General features: G+C 44.1%; 1 protein-coding gene across 4 annotated transcripts in view; it reads left to right on the top strand.

Moving 5' to 3' along the window:
* Positions 1–16083, top strand: part of LOC115118654 (protein phosphatase 3 catalytic subunit alpha-like) — a 41951-nt gene extending 25868 nt beyond the window's left edge. For 3 of the 4 annotated variants that reach the window (XM_065019840.1, XM_065019841.1, XM_065019843.1), the window contains 7 exons: positions 2426–2565; positions 3371–3448; positions 3817–3911; positions 4327–4452; positions 9865–9948; positions 10113–10197; positions 12122–12751. In XM_065019840.1, coding sequence (XP_064875912.1) covers positions 2426–2565; positions 3371–3448; positions 3817–3911; positions 4327–4452; positions 9865–9948; positions 10113–10197; positions 12122–12551 — 1038 coding nt within the window. In that variant the 3' untranslated portion in view covers positions 12552–12751. The other variant, XM_065019842.1, reaches the window with a different exon arrangement.
* The last annotated feature ends 635 nt before the right edge of the window (positions 16084–16718 follow it).

Here is a 16718-nt window from a genome sequence, read left to right as displayed (position 1 = left end):
CTCTCTCTCTCTCTCTCTCTGTCTCTCTCTGTCTCATATTTCCCTCTCTCTGTCTCAAATCTTTCTCCCTGTCTCATCTCGCTCTCTCTGTCTCATATCTCTCTCTCTGTCTCTCTCTGTCTCATATCTCTCTCTCTGTCTCACATTTATCTCTCTCTGTCTCTCTCTCTCTCTCTCCCTCTCCCCCTCTCTCTCCCTCCCCCCTCTCTCTCTCTCTCTCTGTCTCATATCTCTCCCTCTCTCTGTCTCATATCTCTTCCTCTCTTTGTCTCATATCTCTCTCGCTCTCTGTCTCATATATCTCTCATCTCTCTCTCTCGCTGTCTCATATCTCTCTCTCTCTGTCTCATACCTCTCTCTCATCTCTCTCTCTCTGTCTCATTTCTCTCTCTGTCTCATATATCTCTCTCTCTCTCTCTGTCTCATATCTCTCTCTTTCTGCCTCTTTTAACTCTCTCTCTCACTCTCTGTTTATTCTGTTTTTTTCTGTGGTCCAGTTGGGAGATATAAAGAACTGGCTTCTTCATTTCTGAGTGTTCTAGTTATCTCTTGTGTAAATATTTTTTTATTCCATGTACAGTTCATTCAGAAAGTATTCAGACCCTTTGACTTTCCCCCCCAAAATGTACGTTACAGCCTTATTCTAAAATTGATTAAATACAAACAAATCCTCAGCAATCTACACACAGTACCCCATAATGACAACACAAAAATAGGTTTTTAGAAATGTTTGCTAGTCTATTAAAATATAAAAACAGAAATACCTTATTTACATAAAAATGCAGACCTTTTGCTATGAGACTCAGGTGCATCCTGTTTCTATTGATCATCCTTGAGATGTTTCTACAACTTGATTGGAGTCCACCTGTGGTAAATTCATTTGATTGGACATGATTTTGAAAAGCACGCACCTTTCTATATAAGGTCTCACAGTTGACAGAGCAAAAACCAAGCCATGAGGTTGAAGGAATTGTCCATAGAGCTCCGAGACAGGATTGTGTCGAGGCACAGATCTGGGGAAGGGTACCAAAACATTTCTGTAGCATTGAAGGTCCACAAGAACACAGTGGCCTCCATCATTCTTAAACTGAAGAAGTTTGGAACCCCCAATACTGGTGAGCTGGTCGCCCGGCCAAACTGAGCAGTCGGGAGGAAGGGCCTTGGTCAGGGAGTTGACCAAGAACCCGATGGTCACTCTGACAGAGCTCCAGAGTTCCTCTGTGGAGATGGGAGAACCTTCCAGAAGGACAACTATCTCTGCAGCACTCCACCAATCAGGCCTTTATGGTCGAGTGACCAGACGGAAGCACTCCTCAGTAAAAGGCACATGACAGCCCGCTTGGAGTTTGCCAAAAGGCACCTAAAGACTCTCAGACCATGAGGAACAAGATTCTCTGGTCTGATGAAACCAAGATTGAACTCTTTGGCCTGAATGCCAAGCGTCACGTCTGGAGGAAACCTGGCACCATCCCTACGGTGAAGCATGATGGTGGCAACATGATGTTTTTCAGCAGTAGGGACTGGGAAACTAGTCAGGATCGAGGGGAAGATGAACGGAGCAAAGTACAGAGATTTCCTTGACGAAAACCTGCTCCAGAGAGCTCAGGACCTCAGACTGGGGTGAAGGTTCACCTTCCAACAGGACAACGACCCTAAGCCCTTAGCCAAGACAATGCAAGAGTGGCTTCTGGACAATTTCTAAAAACCTGTTTTTGCTTTGTCATTATGGGGTGATTGTGTGCAGATTGATGAGGGGGTGGAAACTATTTAATCAATTTTAGAATAAGACTGTAACGTAACAAAATATAGAAAAAGTCAAGGGGTCTGAATATTTTCTGAATGCACTGTTTCTATACATGTACGTATCTATAGATGTATGTATCAATGTACACTGAGTGGACAAAACATTAAGAACATAGGTCTTTCCATGACAGACTGACCAGGTGATTCTAGGTGAAAGCTATGATCCCTTATTGATGTCACTTGTTAAATCCACTTCAATCCGTGTAGATGGAGGGGAGGAATCAGGTTAATGAAGGATTTATAAGCCATCAGACAATTGAGACATGGATTGTGTCTGTGTGCCATTCAGAGGGTGAATGGGCAAGGCAAAATATTTAAGGGTCTTTGAATGAGGTATGGAAGTAGGTGCCAGGCGCACTTGTTTGAGTGTGTCAGGAACTGCAATGCTGCTGGGTTTTTCATGCTCAACAGTTTCCCATGTATCAAGGTCCACCACCCAAAGGACATCCAGCCAACTTGACACAACTGTGGGAAGCTTTGGAGTCAACATGGGCCAGCGTCCCTGTGGAACGTTTTTGACACCTTGTAGAGTCCAGCCTAACTAGATATTAGGAAGGGGTTCCTAATGTTTGGTAAACTCAGTGTATATATCTGTTGTGTTGTCATTGTCTCTATAATCCAGCTGGACAGGTTCAAGGAGCCTCCAGCGTTCGGACCCATGTGTGACCTGCTGTGGGCCGACCCACTGGAGGACTTTGGCAACGAGAAGACACAAGAATACTTCGGCCACAACACAGTCAGGGGCTGCTCCTACTTCTACAGGTAAACACAGAGATACTGACACGGCGACGCACCTACGCAGGTACACACACACACACACGCACGCACGCACGCACGTGCACGCACGCACGCACACACACACACACACACATACACACAGACGAGTGTTTTGTTTTGTGATGTACAGGAGGAAGGTGTGGTGCTGGAGGGGAGATGAAGGAGGGGAAACATGTTGCACTAGTTGACTACAAGCTGATTCAGAGATCCAACAACCAAAGAAACATTGGGATTTGTGGAACAGCTGTAACACTGGCCAGTTATCTCACAGATCCACACACACAGTTTCAGCGCTAAACCATATCCCACAATCCCTAGGGAGACTGCACCGTTCTGTTTCCATGACGACTGGCTACTACTGCCAGATTGGGGAGTGATATTAAGATGCAGTGAGGGAAAGAGAGCAAGAGGGAGGGGGAGTGAGGGAGGAAAAAGAGATGAATAGACCAGAGGATTGACGTGATGGTTAGTTGAGACTGTTGTTATTATATGGTGCTAAACAATATGGAGCCTACACCAGTCTACTGAGAGAAACATACAGTGCCCTCCTACTAGATCTGGTTCTGCTGTTTTTATTAGGGGCTCAATGATGACCCCTGGTGGTCATTCCATGTAAACGGTTTCAGACTATCCTCGTCTGATATAGTGCAGGGGTGTTCAGAATCAAATCTCTCTTGCTCTCATGTACACACACATTGATTCATACACAGCATAGTTTGGCTACTTCACAATGATGTTTTGATTTACACAGAGAAACACTAACACTCTCGCTCTCTCTCTCTCTCTCCAGTTACCCTGCGGTGTGTGAGTTTCTACAGACCAACAACTTATTGTCTGTCATCAGAGCACATGAAGCGCAGGATTCTGGGTAAGAGAAGCCCTACTTCTTCTTTGGTCATTGACAAACTGTCATTCTTCACATGATGAGTGACAGAGTGACATTAAAGGGCTCTAACTTAATGTATTGTAAAACATTCACCTGTCCACCCCAGTGTGTGTTGATTGATCCAGGGTTGGGGGTTGTGATGGCAACACAAACGGTTCAGTCAACCGATACAGCAGCGCAAGGTTTCATAATCAAATCAGTCAATTTATAAACAGTTATCCATCGTCAAGGCGAACTTAACCACACAACAACCATATGTTTAACCCTACACTCCTGACGGTTGAAGCCCCAATCTATGTAATCCTAACTCTACCCTGTATCCCAATGACCTTGACCGCTTCCCTGTTCAGGTACCGGATGTACAGAAAGAGTCAGACGACAGGCTTCCCCTCCCTCATCACCATCTTCTCAGCACCTAACTACCTGGACGTCTACAACAACAAAGGTCAGGCACACGCACACACACACACACGCGCACGCGCACACACACACACACGCACACGCACACGCACGCACACACACACACACACACACACACACACACACACACACACACACACACACACACACACACACAGACAGACAGACAGACAGACAGTGTGTAACAGGCCTGCCCTCTCATTCTCACGCACGTGCGCGCGCACACACATACACACGTGCACGCGCACACGCACATGCACGTGCACGCACACACACACACACACACACACACACACACACACACACAGACAGACACACAGACAGACACACACACACACACACACACACACACACACACACACACACACACACACACACACACACAGACAGACAGACAGACAGACAGTGTGTAACAGGCCTGCCCTCTCATTCTCTCACAGCGGCGGTTCTGAAGTATGAGAACAACGTGATGAACATCCGCCAGTTCAACTGTTCCCCTCATCCCTACTGGCTGCCCAACTTCATGGATGTCTTCACCTGGTCCCTGCCTTTCGTTGGAGAGAAAGGTGGGAAAAAACGACTACACATATTACAAACACCAAAATAAACGGATTGTCTCCCACTCTGAATATGTTCTCTCTCTTGTTTTGTCTCTCTCTCGCTCTTATTCTCCTTCTCTCTTATTCTCTTTCTCTCTTATTATCTTTCTCTCTTATTCTCTTTCTCTCTTATTCTCTCTCTCTTATTCTCTCTCTCTCTTATTCTCTCTCTCTGACTAACTATCTTAATCTCTCTCTCTGACTAACTCTCTCTCTTATTCTCTCTCTCTCTAACTCTCTTATTCTCTTTCTTATTCTCTCTAACTCTCTCTGACTAACTATCTTATTCTCTCTCTCTGACTAACTATCTTAATCTCTCTCTCTGACTAACTCTCTCTTATTCTCTCTCTCTAACTCTCTTATTCTCTTTCTTATTCTCTCTAACTCTCTCTGACTAACTCTCTCTCTTATTCTCTCTCTCTGACCATCTCTCTTATTCTCTCTCTCTGACCAACCCTATTATTCTCTGAATCTATCTCTCTTATTCCCTCTCTCCAACCCTCTCTCTTATTCTCTCTCTCCAACCCTCTCTCTTATTCTCTCTCTCCAACCCTCTCTCTTATTCTCTTTCTTATTCTCTCTAACTCTCTCTCTGACTAACTCTCTCTCTGACCCTCTCTCTTATTCTCTCTCTCTGACCAACCCTATTATTCTCTGAATCTCTCTCTCTTATTCTCTCTCTCCAACCCTCTCTCTTATTCTCTCTCTCTGACCCTCTCTCTTATTCTCTCTCTGACCCTCTCTCTTATTCTCTCTCTCTCTGACCAACCCTATTATTCTCTGAATCTATCTCTCTTATTCTCTCTCTCCAACCCTCTCTCGTATTCTCTCTCTCTGACTAACTCTCTCTCTGACCCTCTCTCTTATTCTCTCTCTCTGACCAACCCTATTATTCTCTGAATCTATCTCTCTTATTCTCTCTCTCCAACCCTCTCTCTTATTCTCTCTCTCTGACCCTCTCTCTTATTCTCTCTCTCTCTGACCAACCCTATTATTCTCTGAATCTATCTCTCTTATTCTCTCTCTCCAACCCTCTCTCTTATTCTCTCTCTCTGACTAACTCTCTCTCTGACCCTCTCTCTTATTCTCTCTCTCTGACCAACCCTATTATTCTCTGAATCTATCTCTCTTATTCTCTCTCTCCAACCCTCTCTCTTATTCTCTCTCTCTGACCCTCTCTCTTATTCTCTCTCTCTGACCCTCTCTCTTATTCTCTCTCTCTCTGACCAACCCTATTATTCTTTGAATCTCTCGCTCTTATTCTCTCTTTCCAACCCTCTCTCTTATTCTCTCTCTTTGACCAACCCTCTCTCTTATTCTCTCTCTCTCTGACCAACCCTATTATTCTCTGAATCTATCTCTCTTATTCTCTCTCTCCAACCCTCTCTCTTATTCTCTCTCTCTGACCCTCTCTCTTATTCTCTCTCTCTGACCCTCTCTCTTATTCTCTGAATCTCTCTCTCTTATTCTCTCTTTCCAACCCTCTCTCTCATTCTCTCTCTTTGACCAACCCTCTCTCTTATTCTCTCTCTCTCTGACCAACCCTGTCTCTTATTCTCTCTCTCTGACCAACCCTCTCTCTTATTCTCTCTCTCTCTGACCAACCCTATTATTCTCTGAATCTATCTCTCTTATTCTCTCTCTCCAACCCCTCTCTTATTCTCTCTCTCTGACCCTCTCTCTTATTCTCTCTCTCTGACCCTCTCTCTTATTCTCTGAATCTCTCTCTCTTATTCTCTCTTTCCAACCCTCTCTCTCATTCTCTCTCTTTGACCAACCCTCTCTCTTATTCTCTCTCTCTCTGACCAACCCTGTCTCTTATTCTCTCTCTCTGACCAACCCTCTCTCTTATTCTCTCTCTCTGACCAACCCTCTTATTCTCTGAATCTCTCTCGCTCTTATTCTCTATCTCTGAATCTCTCTCTTATTCTCTCTCTCTGACCCTCTCTCGTATTCTCTCTCTCTGACCCTCTCTCTTATTCTCTGAATCTCTCTCTCTTATTCTCTCTTTCCAACCCTCTCTCTCATTCTCTCTCTTTGACCAACCCTCTCTCTTATTCTCTCTCTCTCTGACCAACCCTGTCTCTTATTCTCTCTCTCTGACCAACCCTCTCTCTTATTCTCTCTCTCTGACCAACCCTCTTATTCTCTGAATCTCTCTCGCTCTTATTCTCTATCTCTGAATCTCTCTCTCTCTTATTCTCTCTCTCCAACCCTCTCTATTATTCTCTCTCTCCAACCCTCTCTATTATTCTCTCTCTCTGACCAACCCTCTCTCTTATTCTCTCTATCTCACCCTCTCTTATTCTCTCTCTCCAACCCTCTCTCTTATTCTCTCTCTCTTATTCTCTCTCTCTGACCCTCTCTCTTATTCTCTCTCTCTGACCAACCCTCTTATTCTCTGAATCTCTCTCTTATTCTCTCTCTCTGAGCCTCTCTCTTATTCTCTCTCTCTGACCAACCCTCTTATTCTCTGACCCTCTCTCTTATTCTCTCTCTCTCCAACCCTCTCTCTTATTCTCTCTCTCCAACCCTCTCTCTTATTCTCTCTCTCTGACCCTCTCTCTTATTCTCTCTCTCTGACCCTCTCTCTTATTCTCTCTCTCTTATTCTCTCTCTTATTCTCTCTCTCTGACCAACCCTCTTATTCTCTGAATCTCTCTCGCTCCTATTCTCTATCTCTGAATCTCTCTCTTATTCTCTCTCTCTCTGACCCTCTCTCTTATTCTCTCTCTCCAACCCTCTCTCTTATTCTCTCTCTCTCTGACCAACCCTCTTATTCTCTGAATCTCTCTCGGTCTTATTTTCTATCTCTGAATCTCTCTCTTATTCTCTCACTCTCTGACTCTCTCTCTTATTCTCTCTCTCCAACCCTCTCTCTTATTCTCTCTCTCTGACCCTCTCTCTTATTCTCTCTCTCTGACCCTCTCTCTTATTCTCTATTCTGAATCTCTCTCTTATTCTCTCTCTCTCTGACCCTCTCTCTTATTCTCTCTCTCCAACCCTCTCTCTTATTCTCTCTCTCTCTGACCAACCCTCTTATTCTCTGAATCTCTCTCGTTCTTATTTTCTATCTCTGAATCTCTCTCGTATTCTCTCACTCTCTGACTCTCTCTTATTCTCTCTCTCCAACCCTCTCTCTTATTCTCTCTCTCTGAGCCTCTCTCTTATTTTCTCTCTCTGACCAACCCTCTTATTCTCTGAATCTCTCTCTCTTATTCTCTCTCTCCAACCCTCTCTCTTATTCTCTCTCTGACCCTCTCTCTTATTCTCTCTCTCTGACCCTCTCTCTTATTCTCTCTCTCTAACCTTCTCTCTTATTCTCTCTCTCTGACCCTCTCTCTTATTCTCTCTCTCTGACCCTCTCTCTTATTCTCTCTCTCTAACCTTCTCTCTTATTCTCTCTCTCTGACCCTCTCTCTTATTCTCTCTCTCTGACCCTCTCTCTTATTCTCTCTCTCTGACCCTCTCTCTTATTCTCTCTCTCTGACCCTCTCTCTTATTCTCTCTCTCTTATTCTCTCTCTTATTCTCTCTCTCTGACCAACCCTCTTATTCTCTGAATCTCTCTCGCTCCTATTCTCTATCTCTGAATCTCTCTCTTATTCTCTCTCTCTCTGACCCTCTCTCTTATTCTCTCTCTCCAACCCTCTCTCTTATTCTCTCTCTCTCTGACCAACCCTCTTATTCTCTGAATCTCTCTCGGTCTTATTTTCTATCTCTGAATCTCTCTCTTATTCTCTCACTCTCTGACTCTCTCTCTTATTCTCTCTCTCCAACCCTCTCTCTTATTCTCTCTCTCTGACCCTCTCTCTTATTCTCTCTCTCTGACCCTCTCTCTTATTCTCTATTCTGAATCTCTCTCTTATTCTCTCTCTCTCTGACCCTCTCTCTTATTCTCTCTCTCCAACCCTCTCTCTTATTCTCTCTCTCTGACCAACCCTCTTATTCTCTGAATCTCTCTCGTTCTTATTTTCTATCTCTGAATCTCTCTCGTATTCTCTCACTCTCTGACTCTCTCTTATTCTCTCTCTCCAACCCTCTCTCTTATTCTCTCTCTCTGAGCCTCTCTCTTATTTTCTCTCTCTGACCAACCCTCTTATTCTCTGAATCTCTCTCTCTTATTCTCTCTCTCCAACCCTCTCTCTTATTCTCTCTCTGACCCTCTCTCTTATTCTCTCTCTCTGACCCTCTCTCTTATTCTCTCTCTCTAACCTTCTCTCTTATTCTCTCTCTCTGACCCTCTCTCTTATTCTCTCTCTCTAACCTTCTCTCTTATTCTCTCTCTCTGACCCTCTCTCTTATTCTCTCTCTCTAACCTTCTCTCTTATTCTCTCTCTCCAACCCTCTCTCTTATTCTCTCTCTCTCTGACCAACCCTCTTATTCTCTGAATCTCTCTCGTTCTTATTTTCTATCTCTGAATCTCTCTCGTATTCTCTCACTCTCTGACTCTCTCTTATTCTCTCTCTCCAACCCTCTCTCTTATTCTCTCTCTCTGAGCCTCTCTCTTATTTTCTCTCTCTGACCAACCCTCTTATTCTCTGAATCTCTCTCTCTTATTCTCTCTCTCCAACCCTCTCTCTTATTCTCTCTCTGACCCTCTCTCTTATTCTCTCTCTCTGACCCTCTCTCTTATTCTCTCTCTCTAACCTTCTCTCTTATTCTCTCTCTCTGACCCTCTCTCTTATTCTCTCTCTCTGACCCTCTCTCTTATTCTCTCTCTCTGACCTTCTCTCTTATTCTCTCTCTCTGACCCTCTCTCTTATTCTCTCTCTCCAACCCTCTCTCTTATTCTCTCTCTCTAACCTTCTCTCTTATTCTCTCTCTCTGACCCTCTCTCTTATTCTCTCTCTCTTATTCTCTCTCTTATTCTCTCTCTCTGACCCTCTCTCTTATTCTCTCTCTCTGACCCTCTCTCTTATTCTCTCTCTCTGACCCTCTCTCTTATTCTCTCTCTCTGACCTTCTCTCTTATTCTCTCTCTCTCTGACCTTCTCTCTTATTCTCTCTCTCTGACCTTCTCTCTTATTCTCTCTCTCCAACCCTCTCTCTTATTCTCTCTCTCTGACCTTCTCTCTTATTCTCTCTCTCTGACCCTCTCTCTTATTCTCTCTCTCTGACCCTCTCTCTTATTCTCTATTTCTGAATCTCACTCTGTGACTAACTCTCTCTCTCTGGACCTTTTTTGGAACACCATTATTTTTGTCTTACTGAGATTCAATGTCAAGGCCCAGGTCTGAAATAATCTGTGCAGAAGATCTAGGTGCTGCTGTAGGCCCTCTTGGCTCGGGACAGAAGCAACAGATCATCTGCAAACAATATACATTTTTCTTCAGAGTCTCTCTCTCATATTGACTGTGCCCTCTCTCTCGCTCCACAGTGACAGAGATGCTGGTGAATGTTCTCAGTATCTGTTCAGATGATGAGCTCATGGAGAATGACGGAGAGGAAGAGGTCTATGATGGTAATCATATCTTTATAAATAGATACACATGGGAAGACCTGTTACATCCCAAATGGGACACAGACACTTTGATTGGTTCCATTTTTATGTCTATTCAACCTTCCTTTTCACTTCCTTGTTATTGGTGTCCCGTGTTTTACTCCTCTGTGATTGGTTCCCTCCAGCCAATGCAGCGGCAGCTAGGAAAGAGGTGATCAGGAACAAGATCCGTGCCATAGGGAAGATGGCCAAAATGTTCCAAGTTTTACGGTGAGTGAGTTTGTATTTACAGTGGCTTGCGAAAGTATTCACCCCCTTGGCATTTTTCCTATTTTGTTGCCTTACAACCTGGAATTAAAATTGTTTTTTTGGGGGGGTTTGTGTCATTTGATTTACACAACATGCCTACCACTTTGAAGATGCAAAATATTTGTTATTGTGAAACGAACAAGAAATAAGACAAAAAAAACTGAAAACTTGAGCGTGCATAACTATTCACCCCCCAAAGTCTCTTGGGGTATGTCTCTGTAAGGTTGGCACATCTAGCCACTGGGATTTTTGCCCATTCTTCAAGGCAAAACTGCTCCAGCTCCTTCAAGATGGAAAGGTTCCACTGGTGTACAGCAATCTTTAAGTCATACAACAGATTCTCAATTGGATTGAGGTCTGGGCTTTGACTACACCATTCCAAGCCATTTAAATGTTTCCCCTTAAACCACTCAAGTTTTGCTTTAGCAGTATGCTTAGGGTCATTGTTCTGCTGGAAGATGAACATCCGTCCCAGTCTCAAATCCGTGGGAGACTGAAACAGGTTTCCCTCAAGAATTTCCCTGTATTTAGTGCCATCCATCATTCCTTAAATTCTGACCAGTTTCCCAGTCCCTGCTGATGAAAAACATCCCCACAGCATGATGCTGCCACCACCATGCTTCACTGTGGGGGATAGTGTTCTTGGGGTGATGAGAGGTGTTGGGTTTGCACCAGACATAGTGTTTTCCTTGATGTCCAAAAAGCTCAATTTGAGTCTCATCTGACCAAAGTACCTTCTTCCATATGTTTGGGGAGTCTCCTACATGCCTTTTGGTGAACACCAAACGTGTTGCTTATTTTTTTCTGTAAGCAATGACTTTTTTCCTGGCCACTCTTCCATAAAGCCCAGCTCTGTGGAGTGTACGGCTTAAAGTGGTCCTATGGACAGATACTCCAATCACCGCTGTGGAGCTTTGCAGCTCCTTCAGGTTATCTTTGGTCTCTTTGTTGCCTCTCTGATTAATGCCCTCCTTGCCTGGTTTGTGAGTTTTGGTGGGCAGCCCTCTTTTTGTGTATTTTTGCCATATTATTTCCTTTTTTTAACAATGCTCTGTGGGATGTTCAAAGTTTCTGATATTTTTTTATAACCCAACCCTGATCTGTACTTCTCCACAACTTTGTCCCTGACCTGTTTGGAGAGCTCCTTGGTCTTCATGGTGCCTCTTGCCTTTAAAAAACAAACTTTATTGAATTAGGCAAGTCAGGTAAGAACAAATTCTTATTTACAATGACGGCCTAGGAACAGTGGGTTTACTGCCTTGTTCAGGAGCAGTATGACACATTTTTACCTTGTCAGTTCAGGGATTCTATCTAGCAACCTTTTGGTTACTGGCCCAACGCTCTAACCGCGCCTCTGCTTAGTGGTGTTGCAGACTCTGGGGCTTTTTAGAGCAGGTGCTTATATATACTGAGATCATGTGACAGATTATGTGGCACTTAGATTGCACATATGTGGACTTTATATACTTTACTGTATGTTGACTTTTCTATTGTGTTATTGACTGTACATTTGTTTATTCCATGTGTGTTGTTGTTAGTGTCACACTGCTTTGCTTTATCTTGGTCAGGTCGCAGTTGTAAATGAGAACTTGTTCTCAACTGGCTTACCTGGTTAAATAAAGGTGAAATAAAAATTTAAAAATAATAAAATGTAACTAATAATATGACTTCTGCAATCTTATTTATGGCTTCATAGCAAAGGGGGTGAATACATATGCACACACCACTTTTCAGGTTTTAATTTTTTATGAAAGTAATTTTTTTCATTTCACTTCATGCCAAGGGGGATCAATGCTTTTGCAAGGCACTGCAAGTGTCTGAATGTGTGTAGAAGCATGTGAGACTGTGTATGTTCGTTTCTAATGTATGTGTGTGTGTGTTTTAGGGAGGAGAGTGAGAACGTACTGACCCTGAAGGGACTGACACCCACTGGCATGCTGCCCAGCGGAGTTCTGTCTGGAGGCAAGCAGACTCTGCAGAGCGGTGAGTACACACACACACACACACTAATTTGCTCTGCCTCTCTCGCTCTGCCGCTCTACCTCACTCTCTCGCTCTGCGTCTCTCTCGCTCTGCCGCTCTGCCTCTTGCTCTCTCGCTTGCTCTGCCTCTCTCTCGCTCGCTCTGCCTCACTCTCGCTCTCTCGCTCTGCCTCTCTCTCGCTCTCTCGCTCTGCCCCTCTCTCTGCCTCGCTCTGCCTCTCTAACGCTCTCTCTACCTCTATTCCATGTTTGTCCTCTGTCAATCACTCTGTCACTCCTCACCACACTACAGCTAATAGTACTTATAGCCTGGTATATGTGTGTGTGAGCTAACGCTAGCTAATGAATGTGCTAACACCAGACACCCTCAGCACTGAAGGCTGCAGTGCTGCTGTGAGGGTTTTGCATGAATAACCCTCACCCTTCTCTCACTTTCTCACTTTCTCTCTCTCTCTCTCTCTCTCTCTCTCTCTCTCTCTCTCTCTTCCTTCCTTCCTTCCTTCCTCTCTCTCTCTCTCTCTCTCTCTCTCCATCCTCAGCTACCATTGAGGCCATTGAAGCCATCGATCCTGTTGAGGACTCAGAAGGTAAATTCCCCTCATTCATCAACAATTAGAGTGAGTGTGTGTGTGAGAGAATGAAAGAGGGGGGATGAGGCATGGTGACCCATCTACGCCATACACTTACCCACAATGCATTGAGCTCTTCTAACAGCACTGCTCATGGTGAAGCATGACTCTTATTCTTTCTCTGCCTCACACACACACACACACACACACACACACACACACACACACACACACACACACACACACACACACACACACACACACACACTTCCCCCAGACACACACACACACACACACACACACACACACACACACACACACACACACACACACACACACACACACACACACACGCACACACTGCCTCACACAGACTTCCCCCAGACACATTCCACACAGGCACACACACTCCACACACACCACCCACCACAGTACGACAAAGTGACTAATCATGAGTGTGTGTTGGCTGGGGGAGGAATCTGACCCTACGATAACTCTAATATCGTCCCTACACAAATACATCATCCCTAGACAAATACATGGTCCCTAGACAAATACATGGTCCCTACACAAATACATGGTCCCTACACAAATACATGGTCCCTAGACAAATACATGGTCCCTACACAAATACATGGTCCCTACACAAATACATGGTCCCTAGACAAATACATGGTCCCTACACAAATACATCGTCCCTACACAAATACATGGTCCCTAGACAAATACATGGTCCCTAGACAAATACATCGTCCCTACACAAATACATTGTCCCTACACAAATACATGGTCCCTAGACAAATACATCGTCCCTACACAAATACATCATCCCTAGACAAATACATCGTCCCTAGACAAATACATCGTCCCTACACAAATACATCATCCCTAGACAAATACATCGTCCCTAGACAAATACATCGTCCCTACACAAATACATCATCCCTAGACAAATACATCGTCCCTAGACAAATACATCGTCCCTACACAAATACATCGTCCCTACACAAATACATGGTCCCTAGACAAATACATGGTCCCTACACAAATACATCATCCCTAGACAAATACATCGTCCCTAGACAAATACATGGTCCCTACACAACCCCTGCTATTTGGTTTTGGTACAACATGTGCTGTATGGAGCCTGTGGAGTTTTGCATTGGAAATGTGATGTTCCATGATAGACCACATTGTAAAAAAACACAGGACCACTACAGTCTTTATGTCGAGCTAATCTTCTACTAATCTGGTTATCGTGTGTAGGAATTACTTATCATGTACTAAACTGGTTATCGTGTGTAGGAATTACTTATCATGTACTAAACTGGTTATCGTGTGTAGGAATTACTTATCATGTACAAAACTGGTTATCGTGTGTAGGAATTACTTATCATGTACTAAACTGGTTATCGTGTGTAGGAATTTCTTATCATGTACTAAACTGGTTATCGTGTGTAGGAATTACTTATCATGTACTAAACTGGTTATCGTGTGTAGGAATTACTTATCATGTACAAAACTGGTTATCGTGTGTAGGAATTTCTTATCGTGTACTAAACTGGTTATCGTGTGTAGGAATTACTTATCGTGTACTAAACTGGTTATCGTGTGTAGGAATTTCTTATCATGTACTAAACTGGTTATCGTGTGTAGGAATTTCTTATCATGTACTAAACTGGTTATCGTGTGTAGGAATTTCTTATCATGTACTAAACTGGTTATCGTGTGTAGGAATTACTTATCGTGTACTAAACTGGTTATCGTGTGTAGGAATTACTTATCATGTACTAAACTGGTTATCGTGTGTAGGAATTACTTATCATGTACTAAACTGGTTATCGTGTGTAGGAATTACTTATCATGTACTAAACTGGTTATCGTGTGTAGGAATTACTTATCATGTACAAAACTGGTTATCGTGTGTAGGAATTTCTTATCATGTACTAAACTGGTTATCGTCTGTAGGAATTACTTATCATGTACTAAACTGGTTCACGTGTGTAGGAATTTCTTATCATGTACTAAACTGGTTCACGTGTGTAGGAATTTCTTATCATGTACTAAACTGGTTATCGTGTGTAGGAATTTCTTATCGTGCAGTAAACTGGTTATCGTGTGTAGGAATTTCTTACCGTGCAGTAAACTGGTTATCATGTGTAGGAATTTCTTATCGTGCACTAAACTGGTTATCGTGTGTAGGGATTGCTTATCTTGTATGTAGCAGCAGGGTTGGGATCAATTCCATTTAAATTTCAGCCAATTCAGAAAGTAAACCAAATTCTAAATGTTCTTTAAGCATTGAAGAGATTTGGAAATGGAATTTCAGTGTACCTCCCTGAATTGACTGGAATTGAAATGGAATTCACCTCAACCCTGGTAGCAAGTGCACTGTAACTACATTGTGTGTGTATTACATGAGCGTGAGGATATGTGTGTGTGTATTAGATGAGTCTGTAACTGAGTTGTGGTCTGCCTCCCCAGCGATCCGAGGCTTCTCTCCTCAACATAAGATCAATAGCTTTGCGGAGGCCAAGGGTCTGGACCGGATCAACGAGCGCATGCCCCCCCGCCGTGATGCCGTCAACAGTGTGGGTGTCTCCATGGGCCGCATGAACATGGGGGAGCCCAACGGCACCGACAACAACAGCAATATACAGTGATGGACACACACACATTTATACATAAACACTAATACACACATATATAAAGTACATACCCACACATACACACATTTATACATAAACACTAATACACACATATATAAAGTACATACCCACACATACACACATTTATACATAAACACTAATACACACATATATAAAGTACATACCCACACATACACACATTTATACATAAACACTAATACACACAGATATAAAGTACATACCCACAAACATACTTAGACATGCACTTAAACAAGGATCATACAGAACACACAGTCAACATATAGACCTACACGTACACAGTAATGGTACACACACCATCCTCCTCCGCCTCCCCTGGCCTGTTGCTCCCCAGCCCTTCTCTCTACCCGTTTGACAAGACTGTGCCATGGATGGATCAGACCTCCTATCGGACAAACTGTACTGCAGGTTCCATCACTCCCTGACCTGGTCACACACTACTACCGACCCCTGACCTGACCACCTGACCACACTACACTACGGAACACTCTACTGGACGTTCTGGAACACTCCAATGCAAAACAAAGAGATAATGTTCTGTTCTAATTGTGTAGTGGGGCTGACTGGGGGACAGATGTTACCTTTCTGTTATGTTGGGGACAGAGGGAGGGTGGGGCTGACTGGGGGACAGATGGTACCTTTCTGTTATGTTGGGGACAGAGGGAGGGTGGGGCTGACTGGGGGACAGATGGTACCTTTCTGTTATGTTGGGGACAGAGGGAGGGTGGGGCTGACTGGGGGACAGATGGTACCTTTCTGTTATGTTGGGGACAGAGGGAGGGTGGGGCTGACTGGGGGACAGATGGTACCTTTCTGTTATGTTGGGGACAGAGGGAGGGTGGGGCTGACTGGGGGACAGATGTTACCTTTCTGTTATGTTGGGGACAGAGGGAGGGTGGAGCTGACTGGGGGACAGATGTTACCTTTCTGTTATGTTGGGGACAGAGGGAGGGTGGAGCTGACTGAGGGACAGATGTTACCTTTCTGTTATGTTGGGGACAGAGGGAGGGTGGAGCTGACTGGGGGACAGATGTTACCTTTCTGTTATGTTGGGGACAGAGGGAGGGTGGAGCTGACTGGGGGACAGATGTTACCTTTCTGTTATGTTGGGGACAGAGGGAGGATGGAGCTGACTGGGGGACAGATGTTATCTTTCTGTTATGTTGGGACAGGGGAAGGGTGGGGAGTGGAGGCATGTAGGTGAGAGGTCGACGGGGGCTAAGGTGACATGCGGTGGAGGTACT

The sequence above is a fragment of the Oncorhynchus nerka genome, linkage group LG6 (genome assembly GCF_034236695.1).
Source record: "Oncorhynchus nerka isolate Pitt River linkage group LG6, Oner_Uvic_2.0, whole genome shotgun sequence".
In the NCBI taxonomy this organism is placed as follows: Eukaryota; Metazoa; Chordata; class Actinopteri; order Salmoniformes; family Salmonidae; genus Oncorhynchus; species Oncorhynchus nerka.
This window is presented reverse-complemented; position numbering and strand designations above follow the sequence as displayed.